We start from the raw sequence: 22618 nt of genomic DNA on the forward strand, positions 1-22618 counted from the left end.
GGTGAAATCCGGACCGGAAACGTGTCACCAGAAGGGCGTGGTGGCTGCAGGTGAGTAAGAGCGCAGATCAAGCCGGAAGTGAAGAACACGGTGGAGAGAACAAACCCGTCTACGGAGGCGTTGTTTTTTATAACTTAACGGACAACAGCAGCACGTGAGTCAAAGTTTATGTGTGAAAGAAAGTCTTTAAATTAACTTTAGTTCATAATCCAAGAGAACATTGTTATGTTCTCCTGTTACAAACCAGGCAGAAACAGCTCTGGGTCTAGTTGACCGCTTGCAAAAAGATTGAATCCTCCTGTCAAACACAGTGACGCCGTACTCCTTTGTGTACAGTGTACTCTTTACCGGCTTCAGTTAGTTCAAAATGCAGCTGTGTGTCTGCGTTACTAACTGTGAAGCACTATGGTTAACTTTATTGTTTTTAATATTTGCTATATCAATAAATTTTGGTTTGATTTGATATGTTTGGTATAGTCTTATAAGGGTCTCACACAGGCAGCTTTCACATAAATCAACCCTCTTATGATGAGCAGGCAATTCAAATTTGGGATAAGAAGCTGATAACATTACACTGTTTCCATAGTCTTAAGAAATTAAACATGTAAAGTTTTGTATTTTATTACATTTGCCGATCTTAGATTACTTTGCAGATGCTCACACAATCAGTGACTAACACAGTAACCTCGTGGTTCCTCTTAAGGCTTTTGGTTCAGTAACATGGAGCATCTATGGAAGCTGCAGGTTGTCATCAGAGACGTGGATCTTCTTACCTCCAGAACTTAAACTGCCCCTAACAGGGATCATCTTGAAACTAAACTGAGACAGTTTTTTAAAGCAGACTCAGTCACGAATCATGTATAACCTACTGCTTCTGGTTCTGTGGTACATTATTATATTGCAGCTAGTGTCATCTTTCTGCCTGAAAGACACTGTTCTAGTAGAAAGTTTCAGGTCCCTACTGTCCCTAGCTTTCTAATGAAGGAAAACAGTTTTGTTTTGTCTTTTAGGAAATCATCTTTGGAAGGCTGTCTTAAAATATAATTATCTAGTTAACCACTTGAGCTAGAGCCTTCATATTATCTGGTACCATTATCTGGTACTCTATGATTAAGAACGCTCAGGAGTGGTGTTCAGTTTAACACAGAATCACTGATGCTCAAAATCCCTAAAATATTTGAATGTGTCATCTTTGTCAGCAGGTTTTGGAGGCCAGTTTTGCAGGTAGGAGACTGATATTGTATTTACAGCTTCTCATAGACCAGGATCATAAATTTCTTTCAGAGACCAAATCAGGAAAGCAGTCCCTCCTTCTTTTGACATTTCAGATTCTAGGCCTCTGTCCCATGTATTTAGCTTTAATCTAAACTCTGATCAGAATGTAAATGTCTGAATTCTGTGTATTTACAACATTTAATTTAAACATTTAATATGTTTAATTTTGTCAGTGTTAACGTGAATCATTCTTCCACTAGTACATGTGGAAGTGTAGCTGAGATATAATGTACGAATTGTGAACATTCTCAAAACTGTATTGTACATAGGTTATACTTTTTTATTGTGTGAACTTTATTTTTGTGGAACTAAGGTTCCGTGTGTTATTGTTGAAGTGGGACATTAATCAGTGTAACGCCACCTGCGGCCACATTGCGGGTGTGGGGTTTCCTAGCCAGAGCTGTACGGACTCCACACTGGTGAGGCACGCTTTCTGTAGCTCTTCTCCCTGTACTAAATTATCCATATAAATTCGGTGTATTTGTCTTTGTTAAGTATTGGCTCCTAGGGTTAAAAGCTCTCAAAGTGTTTTCAATCGCTTTGAGTGAGAAAAATGATATTTGGAACTGCGCTTTATCTGTTGTATCATCCGTTTGTGTGGAACTGACTTGTGTTAAACAGGGTGAGGAGAAGCCTGCTGCCGCTGTGTGACACTGATTTTGCTGCTGCACTCTGTTTTATAGGTATGTGTAAATGTGTAGTTTTTGTTTTATGTGTATAATGAGCTCATGTCCCGAGGCTGTGCTCTGAGCAGTATCTTCAGCCATGTTGGGAAGAGTTAAAAAGTTGTTTGAATATGTATTATGCAATTGACCTATTTTAATGGGAATTTGAATGTTATACGTTATTGTTAGTGATTCCATAATTGTCTCTGTTTTACCCCACTGTAATATTTGATTTTGAAGTGGCGGTTGTGAAAATTATTATTTTGATAAGTTGTATTTTCTTTTATATGATGCAAGCAGAGCTGTACGGACTCCACACTGGGTGAGGAGAAGCCTGCTGCCGCTGTGTGACACTGATTTTGCTGCTGCACTCTGTTTTATAGGAATAAACCCTGTTTCCAGCCAGTCCGTGTCTGTTGTCACAACGCAGTCGTCCATTTCACATGCATCAGTGATCCTGTAGCGGGTTTAGTTCACCTGTGGTTCTGTCAGATTGTAACAGTCTTTCCTCTCCTCCTCCCTCCCAGCTCAATAATGGGTGAATATACTGGGTTGTCCCACTGTAAACTGGCCCTGGCGTTTGCCGTGTTTATGGATGTAGTGGGTGGAGCCGCTCTGCTGGTGGGGGTCTTCGCCAATCTGAAGATCCAAGACAGGGACCTTGGAGACGTGTTGGTCTACTCTGGTATGCTTGTGTGGCTTAATCAAAAACAGAAGTGGGTTGACATTAAACAGAAGTGACGAGTCAACTGGAGCGTGAATTAGAATAGAATAGAATAGAATAGAATTCAACTTTATTGTCATTGCACATGCACAGGTACAGGGCAACGAAATGCAGTTTGCATCCATCCAGAAGTGCTTTAGTGATATAGATATATTACAATATATATTAGCAATAATATAGATATGTAAGTATATTACAGAAATGGGTCTTAATTATTAGAATTAATATAAACTCACAGTCATAGCAGCATATACATTAATTCACAAGCAGAGGAAGGAATTTTGCACATCTCTGTGAACTTTAAAGCATCAAAATTAGCTCTCTGCAAAAGTTATTATAACTTCAGGTACTCAGTGAATAGCTGTCTGCATATTTGTAGCTGTACACCAACACACACACACACACACACACACACACACACACACACACACACACACCTCCTCTGCACCCGCTAGCTAAAAAGCTAGTACTCTGACAATGGTGCCAAACAGGGAGCTGATGCTGGAGGCAGACAATTTCAAGATAGGTGGGAGAGAGACTGCCATGTCTCCATTTACCTTCAGGGAACAGACAAAATGTGATTCTCTGAGCCAAATCTCAAAGTGATGGAGCTTCAAAAGCAGATTTCTCACAGCAGTGAAAATAGTCGAGTCAGCTGTTTTCAGAATAACTGCAAAGTTTATTTGCAGATTCTTTCCTGGCTGGAAGCTGGGCTGCAATATCCACTCATCCATTCATGCATCCGCCAAAATGTGCCAGCCAACTGCATATATGACACCAATGATGTAATTACCATTTCCTGGTGATTTGTGATTTTGTCCAGGTGGTCTTAACCATGCAAACTATGTAAATATCAGTTATGTGGAATATCAGACAATATCAAAGGCTAAACTGCAACAAAGTCAAACAAATGCCAGACTCTACAAATATGAAACAGCATTTGAACTTTTACTGTGCAGTAGAAGTACAGAGCACAAGAAAGGAGTAGAGTGACCTTTATGATAGAACTGCAACAAAATAGATGAGGAGATAAAATGTTACACAAAAATATGAGAAAACTTGTGGGTGGAAATCAACTATTACAGAAAAAGGCTTAAAACAACACGTGCTCTACATCTTTTTTTATTATTTTTATTAAGGAGATAATCTTTGCTTCTTTCTCAAGACTAGATCATTAAATGGGCTGGGGTTGTAATTGTTCTGTTTAGATGAATTTCTATGACCTAGTAATAAAAAAATGATGAATCTGTGTCCTCTGCTCAGGAGCCCTGTTTTTACTCGTGTCTCTGGCCGGATGGGTGTTGTGGTACAGCGGAAACATCGAGGGCCTGTCACTTGCAGATGACAAGAAGCAGGGACACATCAGCTACGCCGTCGACCGCATCGCCCGAACCCTCAGCCGCAAGATACGCTCGCACAGATACCGCAGCTGAGCAGGAAGTCCCTTTCATTTTAAAAGCCTTTTGATGGTGTTCAGTGTTAATGAGAAACAGATGCTGAATGAAACTGTTTGTGTGTGAAAGTGTTACAGACCTCTCCAAAAGATTTCAGTGTTACAAAGCTGAAGCGTTTGCCTTATTATGACCAGTATTCTTCTTTTTTATATATATCATCTGACTGTTGTTTAACAGAGCAGTGTTGTCTCATTGGATTTCAATAAAAAAAAAGCTCTTTATATAATTATGAAAATATGTTTTTTGTTTTATTTGATTATCAGGTTTATTTAAAAGTAACTTAAATATTTAGTTTGAAACTAAAAATGCAACAAAAATAAATGTCATATTAATATTAATACAGCAATCTGTCAATAGAGACACAACAGTAGGCAATAGCAGGACAGGTACTGCGTGCATTATGTCATTAAATGGCCTATTAATGCCATTTTATTTATGTTACAATATAACAGCTGTTAGAATTCACTATTGTATTTATTCATGGATTTACATATATAGCGAACAATACAAGACTAATATGCATATAAACCTCTGCATATGTTAGAACTGTTTGTAATTAAAATAATTTTTCAGTTGGACAACATAATGAAGAGGAAATAAAGTTGTAATGAGGTTACAGACAGGAAAGTAGTAAAACAAAGAACAACAGAGCATTCTGAGAATGCACAGAAATATCGAAAATCATACCACATTGTAATATATATAAAATATTATAATATCTATTAAGCATTTTACTCAGTGGTGTTTCAGTGAGGTTTTGACCTCCCCTGTGTCATAATCATACATACAATAAAGGCTCTCTACTGCCCTCTACTGGTGAGCTGTGGGACTTAGAAACAACAATTTCCATCTACAGCCTTTATAGTATAAGAAGCTTATGGGAGTAACTTGTAAGTTAAATCATTCAGAATTTTTAATTTAGAATTAGAAAAAAATCAAACCAAGAGTTTCTAAAGTTTTATTTTTGCAGTCATTTCCAGATCATGTAACCAATATATATTTATACACAGTAAAACACATATAAACAAATGAAATGGTTAAACTGAGAATTATAAGAACAAAATAAAGTAATCTTGAATTTAATGGGACATGGTCATGTTTACTGCCGTGGAGCTTCCTGTCTTCTTTCTCGGTGTTTGGAAGAGGAATGTTATCCCACTGTTATCTGATGGAGCTGCTCAGCAATCATAGGTTTTCTTTGTTGTACTTTTCATGATGATCCAGATGTTTATTTTTTAGTTGATGAAAGGTCTGAACTCCAGGCAGGCCAGTTTAACTTTCAGCCACATGCTGCTCTAAAACTTGAATATACCTTTCAGCATTCATGGTGCTGCAAGCTGCCGATTGTATAGGCATTAATGAACCTTCATGCCATCAGACTTGCAGGCTCTTGAACTGAGCATCTTACTACCAAAAAGTTTTCTACTTTTCATCAGTTTAGCTTTGGTCAAAAAAAACAAAAAAACAGGAGCTTTTTATCCATGTTAGAGCTTTAACCTGCTCCTCAGGACTGCACAGTGAACTGTGACCTTTACAGGAGTGATTTCTGGCCTTTTCAGTTTCAGTGTTTTAGTTAACCTTAACATCCTCCATCGAAACATTAACAGATCATTAAGATAGTAGCTAGAATGGGTTTGATCTAAATGTTCAATGATCAATATTGCATGATATCTCATCAACATAAACTATATAATTTCCACTGCTTTATTAAAAAATACAGTACAGCTACTGTTCTTTTTTCATTACATCTAGATTTCCATCTTCAGGAATCAGTTACTATGAGTATGTATAAGAGTGCATGGGAGAGAATTACTTTACCTTTACTGGCCTCTGCTGGTGAAAAGTGGGAATTCCAACATCAGCAAACATTCAGTAAAGAACACAGCCGCACTAAAGCTACTGAGTGAATATGCCAAATAATGAATCCAATTCTAGTGCAGCGTTTGGCAATGTTTCACAATTCAATATGTGAGTAATATTACTGTGGTATGTACCATCACCCAGCCCCCAAACCTGTCACAAAATATACATTATAACCAGGACCTTGAGTACAACCCTAAAATCAGCTTTCAATCCGGAGACCAAAATCTTCTTTACCTGCCGTGCAGCTTGGCCCAAGCTGAGGAATGAACTCCACCTAAGCTCACAATTACAGCAGCCCCCATAAAAAGCAAAGGAGAAACTAAAGACAGGAACTGATTCTGAAGCTTGATTCCTTATCTGGCTCACCTCTAACCTTGCTGCAGAAAATGGCAGACGTGTCTGCGCAAATAATAGATTACTCACTGGCTGCAGTCCCAGTAGTTAGTGATTAGATCAATTACGGAGCCTGTGGAGTAGCAGACAGACAGGCCAGTGACTGACCAATTACTAGTCAGTACTTTCTTAGAAGGTGGATGTCACATTTAGATATTTAAAACCAGAGCAATCACAGAAATAGTTCAAATTGTAGATAATAATAAAAAGAAACTCAAAAATTTACAAACGTGAAAGCTTGTTTCCTACATGCCAAGCTGAAGAAAGTATTTTTTTAATCTCTTTCTTGTGTTTGCATAAGATAATTTGGTCCCACAGGATTTTAAATAGCTCCATGTGGTGTCAATCCTATTTTTATTTTTTATTTTTTATTTTTTTGGGGGTGGAGTGCTAAATTATCAGCTAATGCTAGCAAGCTTGATCAAATTGACTCTACAGGTAACATTACTTTAATCTTTAAGTTTAAAACATTAAATAGATGTAAGAGACTAGTAGATGATGCTGCTGCCCCAACTAACTTGCTTGCAGGGTTGCTATTTGTCAGATAATCCTATCCATGATCCAAACAACAGAAACATGATGGAAAAGTCCAGTTCAGTGACTCCAGATAGTAGAAGTGACACCTACTGGCTACAGCTGTTTGTGCTGGCCCACCTACAACACAGCTCGAACTCCAGATGCAGGTGGATGTCTCCATCCATACAGTTTTTATAAATGGACAAACTATCCATAGAAGGTATCCATGCGTTTTGATTCTGTAAAGTTGGGCATTTTAACACAGCAGTCTACAGGGGTCGACTCGTTTTGTGTGCCAGCCTCAAGTGGACATTGGAGGAATGTGCAGATATTTGCACTTCAGTGTTGGAAAGGAGGTGTTTAAGTATCTTGGGGTCTTGTTCACGAGTGATAGGAGAAAGGAGCCGGAGATTGACAGACGAATTGGTGCAGCAGCTGCAGTGATGTGGACGCTGTACCGGTCTGTTGTGGTGAAGAGAGAGCTGAGTGTAGAAGCGAAGCTCTCAATTTACCGGTCGATCTACGCCCCTACCCTCACCTATGGTCACGAGCTGTGGGTAGTGACCGAAAGAACGAGATCGCGAATACAAGCGGCGCAAATGGGCTTCCTCCGAAGGGTGGCTGGAAGTTCGCCCGTTCGGGAGGGGCTCAGAGTAGAGCCGCTGCTCCTCCACATCGAAAGGAGCCAGTTGAGGTGGTTCGGGTATCTGACAAGGATGCCTCCTGGGTGAGGTTTTCCGGACTTGTCCCACCGGAAGGAGGCCCCGGGGCAGACCCAGGACACGCTGGATATCTGTCGGCTGGCCTGGGAACGCTTTGGTGTTCCCCCGGATAAGCTGGAGGAGGTGGCTGGGGAGAGGAAGTCTGGGTTTCTCTGCTTGGGTTGCTGCGCCCGTGACCCGGTCCCGGATAAGCGGAAGAAAATGGATGGATGGATGTTGGAAACCCAGACAGCGCTAAAGAGTTGGTTACTGACGCCAGTTAAATTCACATTTTGTTTGTACAAAAAATAACTCATTCCCAAAATTAAAATAAATACATTTTAAAAGGAAGGTGAGACTTTATTATTTAGAATTATATTTAATTATAAAACCTAGTTTTCACAAAATCTACCTCAGTTGTATCCAAGAAATCCATTCTAAAATAAAGAAATCTGATTCTTCTCTTTATTAAGGTTATTAGGATCCAGCTCCAGCCGGGTTCTGTTAAGACTATCTAATAAATGATCTGTTTTAGATTGAGTCTGACATGTTTTCTTAGGAAATTTGCCAGCTTGGCCTGGGTTGACCTTAGGCTGCATGCTAAGCCCCTCCTAGGTGGTAAATCAAGTGAATTAAATTTGGACTACAGCTTGAAAACTGTTTGACTCCACTTTAACCTGACACACTTATGGTTTGAAATCAGAGCTGGCCTTCAGGTCATCTGCTACAATAGCAATTATGAACATCGAAAGTTCGCAGCTCGACCTCAGTGTTCCTCTACAGCTCAGCATGGTCAGTAAACTCACTCCACTCTCAGTCTCCTATCCTGAATAACCTTACTGGTTTCTCTGTGTGAGGACAGCATTCCCTGCAGACAGTAATTATATAGCTAATAATTGGATCATGACGCAGCGAGGATGTTTTCACTGGTCTTGTTCTCACTACCTTTTCTCTGTCAGTGCTGTAGCAGTAGCAAGTAACCATGAAGCATGATTTTTTAGAGTCAGACAAGACTTTATGGAGGATGTTGTGGGATATTTTGTTGTCTGACAGTCATTAAAACGGCAACAATCTACAGTAATACGTGTATTAGTGTGTGTGTGTGCACGGAGCACTTTGAGTTTGCATCAGCCATTGTGTTGCAGATTGGCTGCTGCACTTATGATGATTGCCCTGAGTCATAACCTGGTAAGCTGTAGCTGCTGAACATCCATCCATCCATCCATCCATCCATCCATCCATCCATCCATCCATCCATTTTCTGTCTCTTATCTGGAGCTGGGTTGCAGGGGCAGCAGCCTAAGTAGAGAAGCCCAGACCTCCCTCTCCCTGGCCTCCATCTGCTCCAGAAAAAACTCCAACACAGAGGCAGCAAGCCGAGGGATACTAACATACCCACCAAAGCCTGCTGCCTATCACCAGGAGCAACTCCAGACTGAGACAGAGTCTAGCTCAGGAGAACTCCAGGAGGTTTCTGAGCCCAAGCCATGTGTTGATGTATCTCTCAACCTCACGCACTAGCTGCTTCCCACCAGAGAGATGACGTTCCACGTCCCAGTCACTAGTCTCAGTAGCTGTGGATCGGTTCCTGGTGGACTGATCCAGCAACTGCTGGAAAATAAATATAGTTCTGTGCATTATGGCCAAACATCTAACATAAACCATGTTAACTGAGGCCTGCACAGTCTGACACGTAGAACTCATATTTATTTTGCTGTTTCTCTGAGCATGCCCTGCCTGCCTTGCTGGGACAGCCACTCCTTGGGAACTGCTTTGAATGTTTTGGACTTCAGCTTGTTTGGAAATGGTGAAATATCCCTTCCTATATTGATGGGCAGCAACAATTGCATACTTGAGATCGGTACTTTTGTATTTTCTCCTTGGCTTTACGTGAATACACACAAATGCTTCAGACCTGCAAACCACCAAACCTTTAAAAAATAAAAATAAAAAATAGAAATTGTTACAATTGCTTATGATCAGTGAATCAAATGGACCTAATTATCTGGCTGCCACTTACCCCCTATGGAAACAGTAAGGGTGTAGGTAGTTTATTATGGCACTGAACACATTTAAGTAGTGTGATTGCATTGTAGGTTTAGTTTAGTTTTTTGGATTTTTTTTTGCCATAATATTTTTCTATATTAACAACAGATTAAATTGCAGTTTCATTTCCAAGTGACTTGGAACTCTATTTGGTCCTATGTGCTAAGACCAAATCAATACTTTATCCTTTTAATGAACATGGTTAGAGTGGCACACAGCACTTTTTACATGCTAGTGGGAATAACAGAGCTTTTTTGAATGTATCTTTTTATACAGCTCTATTTTGGATCAACAAGTAGCTGACCAACAGACCAAACAATCCAATGACATGGATCAATTTTAGAAAGACAATAAAACAAGAGGTTTGGCTGAACTAAAGGGAATAGATGCTTTTACAATTATAAATAAACCAAAAAACTCGTATTTATTTTTTTTTATAATGCTGCTCAATTTATGTGATAGCTGTATGCTAACAGTCAACATTACATTTGCTTCACCCAGTCTAAAGTAACTGCACAAAGTCCTGCATTAGTCCCGCCTCCTCACTCGGTCCATATCCTCAGTCATTTGGCCGACTGTTCATCTGACCTCCCTTACCTCCTTCGACTAGTATCCACACTGACGCCATGATATCAATTAGGATGTCTAGATTAAATATTCTTTTTCTAAGAACAGATTCCCCAAGGTCAAGCCAAAGAGCTTTGATAAAACCTCTCAGCTATGTTCAGGTAACCCTAGATTTTCCATTCCCTTTATTAACTCTCTGTCTGCTTTGCATTGCTGCCAAATCCTCCTTACGCTGCCTAACATCACCACATGCACCGCTCCTCTCAGGCTCTCCTTCTGTTGGTCCATCTTAATCCCCTCCTCCTTACAATCAAAGGATTCCCTTTCTTAGAACCCAATCTTGTAGGTTAAAGGTGAGACAGTGACAGGGAAAGGCTTGTCCCAAGAACCAAGGGACAAAAACAGCTAATCCAATAAATCCCGACGGGAATATCCTTGTTCTTAAAAAAGGCAAGCTGATTGAGAATGAGGTCAATAAAGCAAGAATTAAAAAGGGGGGTCTAAAATATGTGTTGGAAGGCCAGAAACCCAGAAGAATGAAAAATATAGTACTCACAGGTAATCGTTACCTTCTGTGAGAGAAGAATTGCAAAAGGGAACTAAACAGCTGCTGTAATTTCTCTAATAAAATAGAAATTAATCTAAAACAAAACAAGATCCAAATCAAAAATGTTTTCCTCCTTTAAATCAGTGGTTCGTGCATTACCAGGATACCAACAGAGCAAATTCCCCCCAAAATCAAAAACTAGTATAAAAGTGTAAAATTTAGCTGTCCCAGACTTAAATTCTTGTTCTGTGGTTGGAAAGTGTTTGTCTCTTTATGGAACTCATTACCCTGCCTGCCACCTTTGTGGAGCTTTGTTAGTTGGTATTCTTGTAAAATCATATAGCAGCAGGCATATTGGAAGATGACGATAAATGAGTGGTTAAAGTGGAAAAAAAGAAAGCTGATAAAGCATCAGTATGTTTAAAGGGAGAATGTGCTGAATACTTGAACGTCTTGACCAAAGTCATGGTGGGCTTCAAAAAGACAGCTGTGCATTAGTTATCTTGGCCATGAATGTTTTTAGGGTAAAGAAAATTATATTCTCCTCATTTACAAGTATCTTTGGGGTTTAAATGCTAATGTGCTTACTGATAATATTCCATTTTTAAAAGAGAGACAAAATCAATGAAAGCTATGCTAGTCTGAAAATTGGTTGTGCCCATTAGCAAGAAACAAATAAAAGGCCAGCATCTCCCAAAAGCCACTCTGATGTTTGGACTTAAGACAGTGATGAGTGGCCGGCGCTCCACACGCTTGTCCTAAACCTCGCTCATCATGTCAGCTTGTCTTGTTGATGACGGCCTGGTTTTGTATCATGTTGTCAAAGCGAATCACCAGTAACAACATATCAAATCTGAAGTGACATTGAGGCCTGAAAAAGTCAGATTCTCTGTCCTCCTCACAAGTGTAGTGATCAAATATGTCATAAAGAGTAACACTTAGAGTATATTGACCTGCCTTGGTCATGCCACACAGTGACTTGTGAGCAAGGCATCAAAAAAGCATTATACACCAAAGCTACAAGAAACACTCAGTGCAATTGAAACAATGTTGCAGCTGTTTGTGAGAACTGCCAACGCACGAGCTGTTCCTATGGAGGAGAGGATTGACTGGGCAAAGGTTCCGATAGTGGTTGGTGTGTGTGTGTGTGTGCACATGCATGCATGCTTCTGTGTGTCCGTATGTATGTATAAGTTGTCTCCCCCATTCGTTTCTAATGACTGGTCATTTTGGACTGGAAACACAAAGAGGGTACAAATGTTGAATAAAATACACTGTATGCAGACTAATACAATTTAATTTGTGTGCTGAAATCCTATTTGTAAACAAAGTCATGGAATCTTAGGTCAGTCAAACTTTCAAATCGGTCGAATATAAGGGATAATATCACCAAGGTGTCATTTCTTGTTTTCACTTTCTAAAAAACTGTGAAATACTTATCTGTGGCATGCTAAAATATACTGAAACAGTAATACATTTTATAGAACTCGTAGTGATTTTAGCTTGCTAACTATAGCTAGCTAACATTAGCCTGCATTAGCTGTTTTTTTATTCCAGCACTATTCGAGTCAGACTAAATCTGAACAAGTTCAGAGGTTGGTTTTTTTTGTTGTTGTTGCTGCAGGAAGTTATTTATTCTTGAAAGCTGACATTGCATGTCTTCTTCATCCTCTCTGGCTCTGCCATGTGTCCAGTGGTAAAATCCAAATGATCCGTGGAGCTGTGGTTAATGATGCCAAGAGGAGGGCGGGATGATGAAGTTAGGCCTCAGCACATCAGCACAGGATTTAAGATGTTTTACTTCTATAGAAGAGACATCAGCTGTTTGCCAAGGGAGAGCTTACGGTATGTGGCTCTAAATTTGTCCTGCATTAGAGAATCAGCACAGCTCCGCCTGACAGAAAAGCAGTGGGTGGAGAGGATTTCTGCAGGTAGCTACTTATGTCATCTTAATCAGGTAGAACAGACCCATCGCCATCAACAAGTCAACATCACAGTTGCTGTTGTTGTTGATGATGATTATATAACAGAGTTCACTTTTTGAGTTTAGACTATGAATCAGCTTGTACTCACTTAAAATAAGTCATTGTAGGACCTAAAACAGTCAGAGCTTTTTGGCTAAATAAATGAGTAAAAATATTAAAGTAATTAATAATTTGTATATAAAAAGTATGAAAGCAGCTCATTTCTAAAACTTCTCCATAACCATGGCAGAAATTCACCTCATGCTGCTTCATGAATACCATTTAAGCAGACCAATGGGCATTAAAAGCCAACAAGGATGCTGTACAGTTAGTACGTTGTACACTTGGTATCCATATTTTCAGGGTTGCAGGGTTAATGTCTTTGTAAACCTAACGAAGTAGATGTGGTGCTAACTCTAACCAGTAATTGAATTTCTGAGATAAGAATGCAATGCAGAAACACTGAATAGCGTAAAGGGCCCTTTCTATACCAGTGCGACCTATGATACAGTGAACACAATTCTTTATGAAGTCTTAGTCTCACACACTCAGAGACCCATCGGGGTTCCAGTGGTTGGGTAGTGATTGCTGGCTGTCGCTAGGTGAAACTGGTTGCAAAGAGCGTGCTCTACCGAATAGCTCTATGTGATTCCTTAATATACTTGTATATTGCCTCAAAGACACCAGCTTGTCTGCAAACACTTGCCAAATACTCACCGAGTGGTAGTCAAAGTTGAAAAAGTGTGACAAAAACTGAAAATGAGAATATGAGAATATTCACATTCAACATGTTTCAAAAGTGCACCTTTTACTTTGAAGGTGAACATTTCCACCTTTCAGGTTTCACTACCTCAGTTTGTCTGGTTTTTTGCAGAGAAGTTGGAATCTTCCATACAAAGTATGGGCAGCCTAGGTGATTCATGAGCAATTAAAGCAAACGCAAAACAAGGTTTTGGTGTAGTACAGCACAATATACTGCTTTGCAACCAGTTCCACCCACCAACTGCCATGCATCTCCAGCAACCGTTCCAACAAATTGAAGAATACACATTTTTCCTTACTAGTAACTGCTTGCAGATGGTTGTTGACAGTCTTTAGGCCTCTGTAACTGGGGTCTAGCATTAGCATGGTAGCTTGGACGTTAGCACTGTCACCATTCATCATTATGAGCCAAGGTAGGAAGTGAGATGGAGTGTTTGAATGCACTGAAAGACAGAATGCATTCCCTGTGCCCTCCTAGTTTGTTTCAGAGATTGAGTTTATAAAATGATGTAACTGTAAATGATGTGACTTTTGTAATTCTTATCACTTATGCACGACTGTGTGGGCAGTACAAATATTAGACAAGATAAAAGAAAAATCTAGACGCACGAAATTAAAAGTGTGGAGTGTCACACAGGTTGTGACCTTTCAGTGGGGTTCAGACAGTTGCTTTCCCATCATGCTTTTCTGTATTGATAGAAACTTTGGTTGGTTCAGTGCACTCTGTTGATGGGTTTCTGTGTAGACTGGTTGACAGTGGAGCAAATGGTGGATCAGTCAACACTCACTTTAAGTGTATTTAAATCCCCCGCTGATTGGAGCAGATATATCCTCCACCTGCTGCCTGCCAACTGGATTTAAACTGCTAAACCTTGGCCCGCCTAAAGGTCCAAGGTAGATTTGGAAACAGCTTCCTTTAACTTTGTCACTTCACTTGATCGGGTTTATTTTTACAGCAGACAAACCCTGCAGTGCGCTTGCAATGCTTCAGTGCCTAGATCAGTCAGCTGACTTGATTTGCTCTGTAGGCTGAAGATAGAAACAAGCCTTTCCTGTTACTTTTAAGGAATAATATTTTACAGCAGTGGTAATAATTAAGCTTTTATATAGACAATGATAATTCAAAATTAAATTAAATAGGATTACTAAAACATAAATTGAATTACTTCAGCAGCTTGATTAATAATAAAGGATAAAAATCTCACACCAGAATAACAGAGGCTTTGTTTTTTTTTGCATACTTAAAACATATATGTTCATTTTTGCCATTGCTTTGTGAGATGATGCTAAGTTTCAGAGGCTGTGTTATTATTCTATTAGTTCACAAATTGTTTTGACTCTTTCTATACAAAGACTGTATATAAAGAAGGGGTATAACCACTGCGATACCTCCTACTACCTGAACTGCGCATTTTGTAGCCTCAGTTTAAGAGTTTGGATTCTTTTGGGAGCCACAAAAGTATTTGTCAGATTTAAACGGACGGAAGGCAGTACGAATCTACTGGACTTTACGTTGGCTAATTCAAGTCACTGAACTTCTTTCACTGAAGGCCTAAACATCATACACCAGGGCGAGAAACTCAGTTCTGTAACTATAATTTGGTGAGCCTAAAAAACTGCTTGTGCCAGCTTTGAGGGCCCCGAAAAGCGCTATATAAATGCAATCCATTATTATCATTATTATTATTACTCCTGTCAGTTAAAAATCCCCACATAGGTAAGGCATAAAAACTGTCCTCTCTGTACAGTTGTGATAATAAGGAAATTATCTCTACTGACCAAATCCATTTTTGTACCTGGTTGTTCATTTTTCACTTGTGCAGCCAGCCTCAAGTGAAACTGACTTCATATATGAGCTGCTACATGATCAAAGTAACCACAGCCAAAATTAGTGAAGCTAAATTATAATTACCTTGGTTTTATTTCTCTCTCTCTCTCTGAATACCCAAACTAAAGAAACTCTAATGATATAATCTAGAACAGGATTTTAAAGAAAATCTTTCTGAAAATAACAGATGACATAAACTGATTGGTCATCGTACACAGGAATGTTGGATAGCATTGATGTTACAATGCAACATCTGGAAACCCTGTGCATTCTTGTGGATGTTACTTTGATAGCTCCCACTAAATAGACCACGAGTGCTCACTGCCAGTTGGAAAAACCTGCTCAGGAGTGTCTCAAACAAAATGGCAAACCCAAAACATTTACCCATTTACTACATATGAGCGGGTGGAGGGAGGTTTGGAGTCTTCTCTCACCCCCATTCTCTGCTGGAGCGGGGGGGCTAGGAGGAGGAGTTGGCCGTTCGACTGTGGTCTGGAGTGTGGGGCCTCCCTGCTGCTGCGGAGTCGGGGCGGTCTGCCTCCCCCCACCGCAGGGAAAAGGGTAACACCACCTGGGTCTGGGTGCAGTTCCCCCCTCCAGGGGCAAGGGTACCTAGACCCGGGGCTTAGAGTACGCTTGGGGAGTGTGATTGTGTGTACAACGTCTCTTTATGTCTGTCTCCACGTTGGTTGAGTGTGGAGTAAGTGCATATGAGAGCATGAGGGTGGGAATGGATGTTTGTATATGTGTGTGCCTGTATGTCTGTGTCTATATGTCAGGTTGGGTATCAGACGCCACCTCTCTGGGGACATCTCGGGCCCTCCAAGGTATGGGGGCCTATCTCCCCCCACCACTTCCCCTGCCAGTGGCAGACGCCCTCAGACGTCGGTGCGTTGGTGGTTCTTTGTGTCCGGGGATGGGCGTCCAGGTACACACCGGCTCACTCCTTGGCGGCCGCTTATCGGGGCCTGGAGCCTGGGGCTCTCTCTGGCCACTTTGGGGGTGGGGTGCCCTCGGCCTCTCGGCCTGGGGCTCGGTCACTCAGGCACAGCTGGCTGCCGGCGGAGCTCCCGGGCGCGTCACTGCAACCCCCCCTGGCTTCTGCTCCGCGGCAGCTGAGTGAGCCCTCATCTGGGACTCTCCTCAGCTCTTACTGGGACAGTGGCGCGGCTGCCCCTCTGTTAGTCTTCCTTGGTCTCTTGTGTTCTGGGGGCCTCTGGATGTTTGGAGTTTTGATCTCCTCCATACCTGCTTCATGCCCTGGAGGACGGGGCTGTGGCCCCCCCACACCCTCTAGCAGATCATTACATGTAGGAACCTTTTAAAAACCAAAAAACCAGCGCGTCCATGCTCACAGGTGTACACACGGGTGATCACACCCACAAACTACACCCTTTTTGGCTCCTACCTTAAAGCACACTGTGCGCTGTCGATCTTACGTGCTGCACAATAATGTTTAACATTTAGTATTTACTGTCATATTCCCATATATCATCGTGATGTTGTTTATTCTATTGCTCTCGTTTTCTTCTGCTTGTTTTCTTTTTTTCTCAACAGGTGATCCAGGAAAAGAAAAAGAGGGGGGGGGGGGGGGGGGAGGGGGGGGGAGACAAAGGTGATGAAGCAGATTTTCATTGTCTTCTCTCTCTCTTTTCTCCTTTTTCTTTCCCTCTCCTTCTGTTAACTTTCTTCTGAACTTTTCTTCTTGTTTTTCTTTCCCGTCCCCAAGTCCAGTCTGGCCTGATTACAATAACTTAGAATAAAAATAACTAATAAAGATCAAATAAACTATCACAATCAAGTGGACCAGTATAGCAAAAGGCCCACTTGGGAAAGTAAATCTGTTGGGCAAATTGTCTTGGCCCTCAGACAATAATTCTGATTGCTACAGTGCCAGACAGGACACAAAAACCCCCCCAAAAAACAAAAAAACAGAGTATTTACTGCCATAGTCAGACTGCCAGACTGTCCTGTTGCAAGCGTCAGGTGGAGCTATTTTAATGTGGCTTCTCATTGTAAATGTCCTTACAGGCTCTGTTTTCATGTCACAATGACAATGACAGACTGACCAGATCTCCGACAAAGTGCAAAATATTCAGAAAAATGGCACAAAATGACAACCTGATCATAGTATAACTATATGTGTGTCAAACCAAAGAAATGAGAATATATCAATAGTGGTTTGAGCCTTTTGTTCAGTCTTGATAATGAACAAAAATACTCTTCCTGAGTATAAGTAGTAGTGAAAGTTATTTGTGAGAAACATCATAAAAAGTTCTTATGAGTGATGCCACCTCTTGACTATGTACATATACATAAAAAGGAAGCAGCAGCTCAGGGGCTCACACGGGTGCTGATGTGGCTCCGCCTCAGGGTGATCCAGATTAATTGACTCTACCCATCAGGTGGAGGTTGATTTCCTCAGCTACTCACAGACAGAGCATCACTGTTTGCCCTGGACTCCCCAGCTGATCATACAGGTAGGAGACAGAAAGAGCTGAGCAACACTTGCAAGATAAATTCTGATTATAAGGAGTGTGGAAACACTAAGGATACTGTTAGACTTATTACTTTATGGCATCTTAATCAGGTGTTGTTCAACTCAATTTAATGAGCAATGAATTTTTATTTCTTAATGGTTAAATTCAAGTTTTTTGACTTGAAACTGAAACTTTTCTTTGTTTTAGTTTCTCTGTTTTACAGCTCACAAGAAACATTTATCCAAAACTGAATTTTTGAAAATATAATTAAGAGAAATTTGGTCCTATTCACTTATGTTTCTCACAGACGAATTCATTCATTTTATTAAAATAATCACTTGCACAATTTTTTGGGTATTTTATAATTTGCAAGGAAACAACATTTTTGTTTTCATGTAATGATGTTGGATCTAGATATTATATCAAACAAGGGTCTTCCAGTTGTACAAATGTTCACTACAAGCTTAGCTGCAGGCTGACTTTTGAAGACCCTTACCAGTGTGTAAATTTAAAGCTATTGATTGACTGTCACTTATAGATGCAATCACTCATGTGAAGATACATTTATGGTTCGGCCATTTCAGTTTTTGTTCAACATTGGTAATGAAAATGTAAACTTTGGAAAGCACAGCATTTTTCCCCATGAAGTAATAGATAGATAAGACTCCTAAGTATGGATGAAGCTCATTATAGAAACTTACCGGGACTAAATAACTCTGAGTACAAGGTGCCCTCAGGGGCCAAGATCATGTCTATTTGAGTCCTCAGTTGCAACCTGGCTTGGTGCTTATTTTAAGAGATCAACAGGGTAGAGACTTGCACACTTCGATGTCGATAAGCAAGGACTTTACTTTTGACCTGAAATGAACCTTGTCACCTATTGCTGGAAGTACAGATGGTTGAGTGGCTTAAAGAGCTTACCATACGACTGTTCTTTTCACAGCTTTTGCGTTGGTGGGCTGAATAGCAGGCGAAGACAGGATCAAGAGGGCTGTTACCCCTTTAACAAAGCAGAGGAGGTAACTTCTTAGGTTAAAGTTGGGTTATAATTGCCCTAGAAGAGCCAGGGGCCACATATTCACTCTCAAATAAAGCTCTAAAACATCACTAAAACACCAGCAATGGGAAATAGCAAGAGCGGAGCTGTGTCCAAAGAGATCCTGGAGGATCTGAAGCTCAACACCAAGTTCTCAGAGACTGAAATTGTCCAGTGGTATGAAAACTTCAAGAAGCAGTGTCCAAATGGCCGCATCACAAAAGAGGAGTTTCAGACAATCTACACCAAGTTCTTTCCAGAAAGTGATGCCAATACATATGCTCAACACGTCTTCCGCTCCTTTGACACAAATGACGATGGCACTCTGGACTTCAAGGAGTACATCATTGCCCTCCACATGACATCAACAGGAAAGACCACCAGGAAACTCGAATGGGCCTTCTCGCTGTTTGATGTGGACAAGAATGGATACATCACCAAGTCAGAGGTCTCGGAAATCTGCACGGTGAGTGAAAGGGTGGTGATGAAGTGCTAAATCACTGCTTTTCCTTTAGCTTTGGCTTCTAGATGTTTGCACACTGTTTACAGAAACAGGTGGATTCACAAGAACAAAGTTAGACAAACGTATTATCTGCATAGAAGATCATGTTAGACTGTCTTGAACTACATGTGCAACCTGTAAAATAGCAAAACAGGCCACTATAGTTGAAATTAAGACTCCAAATATGCTTGAATTCTGAGCCTAAATATGGGTTTACATTTTCATTTTCTTATATATGATCATAAATAAAAAATAATTTATTAATGCTGATAAATAGATTGCATTTAACTTAATCCTAAAGAAATAGACATAATCTTGCAAAGTTTTACACAAATGTTGAAATGTCTATAGGTAAAATCCTTGGTCATGTCCTTGGTAACAGGTAATGTCCTTGATGTAAATATGTAAAAATTGTGTATGTTTCTGTCCTGTGTCTTGTGTACTGTTTGTTTGTATATGTGTCTTTCTTGCTGCTGTTACACCCAAATTTAACTTTGTGGGACAATTAAAGGATTATTCTATTCTAATATGTCACAACGTAGCCTCGGTTTTCCACATATTCGTTTTTTTACTCTTAGTAAGTGAAATGTTCTAATTTTAATACATTTCAAAGAAGCATGACAGTATGTTAGCTATTAAACTTTGAATAGCAAATGAAGTATAACGGAAACAAATGTGTGATGGGCACACAGGATTATTTAAGACAGTGTTTGAGCTTGTTTGATGTCATAAAACCTTGCAAAAATAAAGCACATTGAGGCAATATTTGATATGATCTGGAGCTATAAATGTACAAATAATATAATAATACAAAGTAAAATTTAACCGAAATAATTTGAATGGAATTGAAAATTAATCAGTTTTATCTACCGGCCACTCGAATTAATTTTTAGAGAGAAAACTGCAAACCTTCATCAATAAGCACCATCATTATTTGTTGACAGTATGCAGACAAATATAAAAAGGCACTTAGAATTATATAAAGCCAGTGCCTTCTCACTTTAGTTTTTTGTGCCCACAGTAGTGCATCCTCCCTGATATGTAACAAAATTATTCGGTTTACATTTGGAAAAATAAATTTTTTTCATATATTCTTAAGACAGGCAGCTGAAGAGTATTACTGTGCTGTGTAGTGTTAATGTATCTTTATATTGCTTGGAAACCTTATTAGAACAGCCACATTTCATTCTTAAAGATTAGTATTCATATATTCACTAAATAAAGCCAGAGAGACCAAAAGAGCTGGTTGGTTAATCTGTAGAATCACAGCAGTTTGTTGCTGTTTTTGTTTGCGAGGCAGCTCATCAGCTCATAGATGTGACAAAGCGGTTCAGATTAAAGGAGGATTTGGGGGCAATGGCTCCATTTCCCTCTGCAGCCACAAAAATAGATTTTACTGTATACAGCTGTAGCTCACACAAGTGAAATCTTTTCTCACTTTTCACCAAATTTTGTTATTTTTCCCTTGACAGGCAATTTTTAAGCTGATTCCCAAAGAAGAGATGGAAAAGTTGCCTGAAGATGAAAACACAGCTCAGAAGAGGGCAGATAAACTCTGGAATTATTTTGACAAGGGTGACAACGGTAAGAAATAGTGAAGACGTATATGGACATTGAATATGGACAGATAAGTAGATCACACTTGCAATAGTGAAAACACTGGTTTAGAAGTAAATCCCTGAGGAATGTGACAAATCTGGTAGTCATAGGTTAGGCTACTGGATTGTAATACTATCAAAGTAAATGACATTCCTCAATTACACAGTTTGTATTTGCAATGCCTTTTAAGTGTATCTATGTTTAATGTCCATCTTTGAAGACTTCCTTTCAGTTTTTGATATTACTCCAAATAAACAAAACTAATAAACTATAAGAAACTTTTTTTTTCTCTTTGCAGACCGAATTGCAGAAGGAGAGTTCATCCAGGGAGTTTTGGACAATGACGATGCTCTTCGCTTGATTCAATACTCACCTTTAAAGTAGCTGTTCAGACATTTTCACTGTATATTTCTCTAGTTCTGTCACTGTCTTTTTTTTGTCCACTTCACCTGACAGCAATTTCACAAAACATGAACACATTGTAGGTGTGATGATAATGACCAGATGGTCTAATTTAAACAATGACACAGAACCTCTTCAATGGTTTTATAACATTTATTGTATACCCATATGTGCTGTCTAAGTTATTTACAGCACATAAATGTTGAGGAAAAAAATGGGACAAACTGTAAGCATTTCAAATTTCAAAGTATCACCGGTATGTGTCTACCATACAGACAACATCCCCTCTTAAACCTGTGAACAAAGTTTTACAGCATGTAAATAAAATGTCCATCTTCTGATCGCTTCTTCCACATTTAGAAAGTAAGTATTTAATTTGAATTTCTTAAGAAGATGAAAGCTACAAAGTGTCATTCAGAGTAGCCAAAATTATTACTACCACAAGTTATGTTCTACCTCCTTTTCTAACCCAAACCAACATATAGCCCACGGTGTAACTACAGTAAATGCAGGAGGTTTCCATTATCCTGGTCTAATTTCATGTCTTTTACATTCTTTATTGTATCCATATGTCACAGTCTTAAATGTTCAATGTCCTAGTTAAGTGTTGAATATGGAGAATAGACTTGTTATTGTGAGACAACATGTGAAATCAAGTCTTGATCCTGTACAATACACTGAATAAAACATGTTGGAATTGTAATAAAATGTTATTATCAAAAGTCTTTTTTATGTCGATGTAAATCTAATTTAAAAACTGTTATTTCCTCTTAAAATTAAGAAATTAACAAAATAACAAAAACATTGTTAACTGGAAAATGGCTTCTGTAACATTTAAAAAAAAAAATTTAGTACACAAACATGCAGATTTTGATTGACTGATGCATGCCACCTAATTGAAGTTTATATTTTTTTGTTCAAGTCTGCATTTTGTTCCTTTTTGCCACATCATAACAAATTTACTCTCTGAAAAGGATTTGGCTTTCCGGTATAGTTCAAGTCATAGTGATGTAACTCCACTGTTGATGATCCACAGCTAAGTATGCAGTACTTGCACAAAATGTCAAGACAAAGTTAATAAAGCAACCATGACAATATTGCCATTTTTTCTTTATTAGAGCGTGCTCGAAATGAAGAAGTGAAGAAAAAATGTCAATCTGTAGTTGCTGAAGTATTCCACTGCTATTTACACAGCTGCACAGTTTTTGTGTCACAAACAGCAAATGTGCTGAAGTAAGTGACAACTAAATTTCTTGTTAATGACTGTGTCTCTCTATTATTACATCCTTTCCCA

General features: G+C 39.5%; 2 protein-coding genes across 4 annotated transcripts; both read left to right on the top strand.

Annotated features, from left to right (window-relative positions):
- Window positions 1-21: 21 nt before the first annotated feature.
- LOC146643175 (transmembrane protein 238-like) lies at window positions 22-4347 on the top strand. 3 transcript variants are annotated; one of them, XM_085396777.1, is made up of 4 exons: window positions 49-154; window positions 1203-1224; window positions 2468-2625; window positions 3928-4347. In XM_085396777.1, exons 3-4 carry the CDS (start codon window positions 2475-2477, stop codon window positions 4095-4097), a joined length of 321 nt encoding a protein of 106 aa, XP_085252903.1. In that variant the 5' UTR covers window positions 49-154; window positions 1203-1224; window positions 2468-2474; the 3' UTR covers window positions 4098-4347. The 3 variants fall into 3 exon arrangements, with proteins under 3 accessions (XP_085252902.1, XP_085252903.1, XP_085252904.1); XM_085396778.1 differs by having other exon boundaries at window positions 91-154; window positions 1200-1224; XM_085396776.1 differs by lacking the exon at window positions 1203-1224 and having other exon boundaries at window positions 22-154; window positions 3928-4346.
- A 13388-nt stretch (window positions 4348-17735) lies between these two features.
- On the top strand, window positions 17736-21992 carry LOC146643176 (recoverin-like). Its single transcript, XM_085395695.1, has 4 exons — window positions 17736-17785; window positions 18729-19287; window positions 20796-20907; window positions 21221-21992. The coding sequence occupies exons 2-4, from the start codon at window positions 18907-18909 to the stop codon at window positions 21304-21306; spliced, it is 579 nt and encodes a 192-aa protein (XP_085251821.1). The 5' UTR covers window positions 17736-17785; window positions 18729-18906; the 3' UTR covers window positions 21307-21992.
- The last annotated feature ends 626 nt before the right edge of the window (window positions 21993-22618 follow it).

This window comes from Rhamphochromis longiceps, linkage group LG22, assembly GCF_057381845.1.
Source record: "Rhamphochromis longiceps isolate RC_006_pf linkage group LG22, R_longiceps_female_GT1.1, whole genome shotgun sequence".
Taxonomy (NCBI): domain Eukaryota; kingdom Metazoa; phylum Chordata; class Actinopteri; order Cichliformes; family Cichlidae; genus Rhamphochromis; species Rhamphochromis longiceps.